Source organism: Ostrea edulis, chromosome 2 (assembly GCF_947568905.1).
Source record: "Ostrea edulis chromosome 2, xbOstEdul1.1, whole genome shotgun sequence".
NCBI classification, from domain to species: domain Eukaryota; kingdom Metazoa; phylum Mollusca; class Bivalvia; order Ostreida; family Ostreidae; genus Ostrea; species Ostrea edulis.
The window spans coordinates 92,467,381-92,473,697 of record NC_079165.1 but is presented as its reverse complement, the minus strand read 5'-3'; the positions used below and the strand labels follow the sequence as shown (position 1 = coordinate 92,473,697).

The 6,317-nt window shown below is 36.4% G+C and overlaps 1 protein-coding gene across 1 annotated transcript in view; it reads right to left on the bottom strand.

Annotated features, from left to right (window-relative positions):
* Positions 1 to 283: 283 nt before the first annotated feature.
* The window catches only part of LOC125678438 (RNA-binding protein 42-like), a 47,442-nt gene continuing 41,408 nt past the window's right edge, over positions 284 to 6,317 (bottom strand). Inside the window, exon 10 of the mRNA XM_048916898.2 lies at positions 284 to 567. Coding sequence (XP_048772855.1) covers positions 455 to 567 — 113 coding nt within the window. The 3' untranslated portion in view covers positions 284 to 454. The remainder of the gene's footprint in view (positions 568 to 6,317) is intronic.

Here is a 6,317-nt window from a genome sequence, read left to right as displayed (position 1 = left end):
TCGAATTCCCTGCATCTTCAGCCACACCCCTGTAACGGTTGATGATCTCCGCGAACCTACAGACAAACTCAGCAACCAAATATGACGCAAATCTTTCAACAACATCAATTAGGTGGCACGAGGTTTAAATTGTTGTCATTTGGTTTCGTGTAATTGTGGAGAAATTTAATGCTGTTCTAAAATTGATTCAAAAGACACGGCAGCTACAACAAGTCAGTTCGGGTGTTTGACGATTCGAAAATATTTACCTGTACCTCCATAAAAACATAAAAGAAAAACAAAATGAAGTAGAAAAAAAACATCCCTGGTCTTCAATTTATAACAAATTGAACAACGTTCAGCGCTCACATTCACAGTTGATTAATTTAGTCACATAGCCTCTCCAGTCATAAAACAAGAAATATGAATTTGAAGGTCTTCCATCGTACATCTAATCCCTCACGCCTTAGCCACATTACCGGAGACCCAGCCGCTTCTTTTCCTTCTCCTTTTTCCGGACTATTTCAATATTCCTGTCCTTCCATGCGCTTTTCCTAAGCTTTATTGGCCGATTTCCCACGTACTTTCCTGTAAAATTGCACAATATCAACATCTTCAAAAATAATATTATAAATTACAAAATCACCTAATAGTAGATGGTGGTAGTTTCAGACATGTTGAACTGTGTATGAATGTCTGACATTCCAATACCGTTAATATCTGTTTATATTGGTTCCAATACCGTTAATATCTGTTTATATTAGCTATTCATGGAACAGACCGGCAGTTTGTGGATGCTGAAACGCAAAACCAGACTTGTCCCTGCCGTGATTTGTTCATAATCGCAACTTTCTCAGTTTTCTTTTTCGCGAAGGTAATTGCAAAAGTGAAATCATAAATCTGTCAATGACTCAAAATAATGAATGATAGTTTTTCCTGTCTGCCCAAAATCATTGCACGTAAGAAAACTTGACCCCTTCATAAAGAATAAAACTGATTGGTTGTACATAGTGTTTAACGTCCCAATCAAGAATATTTGCTCATATGGAGACATCAGGGGTGCAAAATTTACGCCTATGCTCGGCGCTTACGGCCGTTAAGCAGGGAGCGATCTTTATCGTGCCACACCTGCTGTGACACGGGACCTCGGTTTTTGCGGTTTCATCCGAAGGACCGCCCCATTTAGTCGCCTATTACGACTAACAGTGGGTACTGAGGACGTATTCTAACCCGGATTCCCACGGGAAATAAAACTGATCGTTTAACGAAAGAGTGAAGAAAACATAATACAATTAAAAGAGTCACAACAAAATATTATTACATAAGGATATAGAAGAAAATCATGTGATGTGTTAAGACTAATACGAAATACAACTCTTCTCAAATAAATGAAAACATAATATATATATATATATATATATATATATATATATATATATATATATATATGGTGTTGTTGGAACTTTAGTGCTTTTATATATATATATATATGCCCGTAGGCAGGATTTTTCAAGGGGGGTTACATAGACTCGCAACGTGAGTCTATCACCTCGCACCGCGAGGTGCCACTACGGCAGGGGGTCTGGGGTATTTGGTGCAAAATCCTGCAATCTAGCAATTTCCTGGCACTTAATTTGAATTTTGGAATCATGCCTTTATTACTATGAATTTTCATGATTTTCATAAAAAATCCCGACATTAATAGTCACAATTCAAACAAAATGTCGACTTTAATAGTGCTTAGTAGTTTTCAAGGGGGGGGGGGGTTTCGTACGAACCCCACGACCCCCCCCCCCCCCCCCGGCTACGGGTGTGAATACAGACCCCCAAACGGTCCAAAACCAAGTCGTTTGTGAAATAATGAGCTTGTGGTTCCAAGGCGATTCCTTTGCGTAATATTCTGCGCGACTTATTTTGAAATCAACAGTTTATGCATGGAAAAATATATGATATAAACTTAGGAAAATAGAATTCAATAAGTCTATACATATTGCCGGGACCGTGTCCAGTCTTAAATTTCAATAGTATCGCTGTTTGCATTTATTCGGAACATGTCAATGATCATCTGTAAACGGAGATGTGTTTATCGTCACATCAAACAACTCTTCATTTGTGTCCTCAGCCTCGAGTTCTATTGCTGTGTTACGAGCAACATCATCTCAGTATTCTGAACAATAAAGCAAATATAGATTGGCATTTTCGCTTCTACCTGGCGTCTTCAACCTTCTGAACCTTTTACCTACCTTTCTATCGCCATGTGATATCTAGATCTGTTATGTGTTTGAATAAAAAGTCGAAACATCTATAATCGGATATACATGAGTATGGAACGCCGTTTCTGCCTTATAGTGTAATTCAGCCTTACGTTATGTCGATACATCTTTATGTTATGTGGTTACATCATTATGTTATGTGGTTACATCATTATGTTATGTCGATACCTCTTTATGTTATATGGTCACATCATTATGGTATGTCGATATTTCTTTACGTTATGTGGTAACATCATTACGTTATGTCGATACATCTTTATGTTATGTGGTTACATCATTACGTTATGTGGTAACACCATTACGTTATGTCGATACATCTTTATGTTATGTGGTTACATCATTATGTTATGTCGATATTTCTTTACGTTATGTGGTAACATCATTACGTTATGTCGATACCTCTATGTTATGTGGTTACATCATTTCGTTATGTCAATATTTCTTTATGTTATGTGGTTACATCATTACGTTATGTCAATATTTCTTTATGTTATGTGGTTACATCATTATGTTATGTGGTTACATCATTATGTTATGTGGTTACATCATTACGTTATGTCAACATTTCTTTATGTTATGTGGTTACATCATTACGTTATGTGGTTACATCATTATGTTATGTGGTTACATCATTACGTTATGTGGTAACATCATTACTTTATGTCGATACATCTTTATTTTATGTGGTTACATCATTACGTTATGTGGTAACATCATTATGTTATGTCGATATTTCTTTATGTTATGTGGTTACATCATTACGCTATGTGGTTACATCATTACGTTATGTCGATACTTCTTTATGTTATGTGGTTACATCATTATGTTATGTGCAAACATCATTATGTTATGATAAACTTTCAAGTGACCGAGATTGATACAGATGCAAAATAGCGCGCTAATATTCACAAATTCAAACAGAGTGTTTCCAGGATTACTTTTAAAATGAAATTGGGTTAGGGATGGTGACTGATTTGTGCCATTTTAGAATTTTTCGTCTTTTCGTTATTTCGAGGTGAAAAGACGACAAAACGATAATTAGCAACTTTTCGCCTCTTAAAAAAAAAAACGAAAGACAACCAAATACATGTACAGGTTTCCCGTTATTTTTTCTGTCTGACTTTATAGGAATTCAATATGAAATTTGCTGATTGTTGTGGATAATCATTAACTACATATGCAAAGACGGAAACTTTTAGAATTAAATCATGGTACTCAGATAATTGTATTCTACTGAAGAAAGTTTTGTGTGTGAATGTTATACCAGGCACGTTAAAACAAGGGGTTGGGGTGGGCAGGGTGCCTGGTCTATCCCCGTTTTACAATTTACTTTTTCGTTATTTTAACACACAAATCCCATATTTTCTACATGCAAAGTTCGACTGATTTGCTGCCTCCTCCCCATTTTTTTAAAAAGTAGTAATGAAAGGCAGTTGATGTTTGAAGTGATGAATTGATTGATGAATTACATATATTGTTTAACGTCCCTCTCGAGAATATTTCACTGAATATGGAGACGTCACCATTGTTGGTGAAGCGCTGCAAGATTTAGGCCTATGTTCGGCGCTTACGGCCTATGAGCAAGGGGGGGGGGGGCTCTTTTTCGTACCACACCTGCTGTGACACGGGACCTCGGATTTTACGATGTCATGTAGTGAACTAATATTTGCCACCCCCCCCCCCCCTCCTACGATTTATAAGATAATGAGATTTAGACAGAAGTACTATATTGCTTGTCAACAATTTTAATGCATGTGCGAAGTGAACCCCGGCTGACCCTTCCCCTACTTGAAAAAGCAACTCTCTCTCTCCCTCTCTCTCTCTCTCTCTCCATGTATGTACATGCAAAGTGACGGTAAATAATTGTCAATCCCGAAGAGACAAAAAGTTTGAAAGCTGCACTATATTCCCTCATATACATGTATATATTTTTTGTGTAATCAAATGTCTATTTTGGATTGTGCATGTCATATCCGTATCACCCCCAAAATGTATGTTATCGATTATTAATCTTGCTTGTATATAATTATCTATAAATATTGAATTGTGAATGCAATTTATCCAAATAGATGCATTGTGTACATGCGCATGCATGATCAGAAACTGCAAAAAACCTTGAGCGGTCAAACATTGAATAAGGGAAAAATATTCGACTTTGATATTACCCGATTCAACTGGAGACATCCTTATTGGCACGGGTTCAGTCACAGGTACCTGAAGTATGGACACTACTACTCACCTAGCCCACCCACCCCCCACACACACTTCTGATTTTTCTTTGCAGCGATAATATCTCCGTGTAATCTTTTCACAGTTTTTGCAAGTTTCTACCGTTATTTTATCATACCGGTAGAACGCCAATCTCTAAAGCTTACAAAAAGCGTGAAATGATTACATAAATCGAAATTGGGATAGGATAGACGGGGAATCCACACATTTCGGAGAAACTATCACCGCAAAAAAATTCAGAAAGGGGGTGGGTAATAGTGTCCATACTTCAGAGCCCTGTGGGTTCAGTGTGTCGCAATCTGTATAATGGAATCACAACTGTCGAGATAAAAATGGAGTTTATGATTTTGTTTCGTAGATTTATCAGCAGAACGAGCATCTAACATTTTAAAAGTACACATTCATGTAAATAGCTGTCTGCACTTATGCGTTTTCTACGTAAGCATGCTATGTGCATTACTAATGTGTATGTACTGTATTTTGCAAGCATTGAATGTGTTGTATGTATACGATGCTCTTTATGTATTTCATTCTATCAGTATGCAATTGGCAAATGATTTCTTTTCTTCGCGTTTATTTCATGCTATTTACATGATACAGTTGCTTTCATTTTGTCGTCTTTTCGCCTCGAAATAACGAAAAGACGACATATTTAAAAAGGGCACAGGCCAGACGATGTGATAATTATGAAAACACAACGTTTGAATTTAAGCGCGCCATTTTGCATCTGTATCAATCTCAATCACTTGAAAGTTTATCATAACATAATGATGTTTGCACATAACATAATGATGTAACCACATAACATAAAGAAGTATCGACATAACGTAATGATGTAACCACATAGCGTAATGATGTACCCACATAACATAAAGAGGTATCGACATAACGTAATGATGTTACCACATAACGTAATGATGTAACCACATAACATAAAGAGGTATCGACATAACGTAATGATGTAACCACATAACGTAATGATGTAACCACATAACATAAAGAGGTATCGACATAACGTAATGATGTAACCACATAACGTAATGATGTAACCACATAACATAAAGAGGTATCGACATAACGTAATGATGTTACCACATAACGTAATGATGTAACCACATAACATAATGATGTAACCACATAACGTAATGATGTAACCACATAACGTAATGATGTAACCACATAACATAATGATGTAACCACATAACATAAAGAGGTATCGACATAACGTAATGATGTAACCACATAACATAATGATGTAACCACATAACATAATGATGTAACCACACAACATAAAGATGTATCGACATAACGTAAGGCTGATTTACACTATAAGGCAGAAACGGCGTTCCATACATGTGGTTAGACGATCGTGCTGGTAGTATTTCGTAATACCGGGAAATAGTACAATTTCGATCTCTTGTAAGTGGATGCGGCGAATCAGATGAACTCGGTTACAAATTGGTATGCCTTAAATTACATAGATCTCACACAATACATGTACAAAATACAGAGAACTAGAGAAAGTACAATAATTAATTCAATTAACTATGAGATTTAGTTTTACAGCTTTTGTTAGAATAATTCAACTGTAGCAAAAGCAAAAACCTAACGTGTATCTACTCATTCGATAATCACACATCAAATTTCAGATTCCTAAATGTAGGACACCCAAACATCATTTGTTGACCACCCAGACATCATCTGTTGACCACCCAGACATCATTTAATGACTTTATGAGAGATAGTGCCAGAGACTCAAGAAAGAGGTCAGTATTTACCCAGACAGCTTCAGATACCAATGAGATGTTTCTCAAGGTTTCAACTAAAATCTGTAGC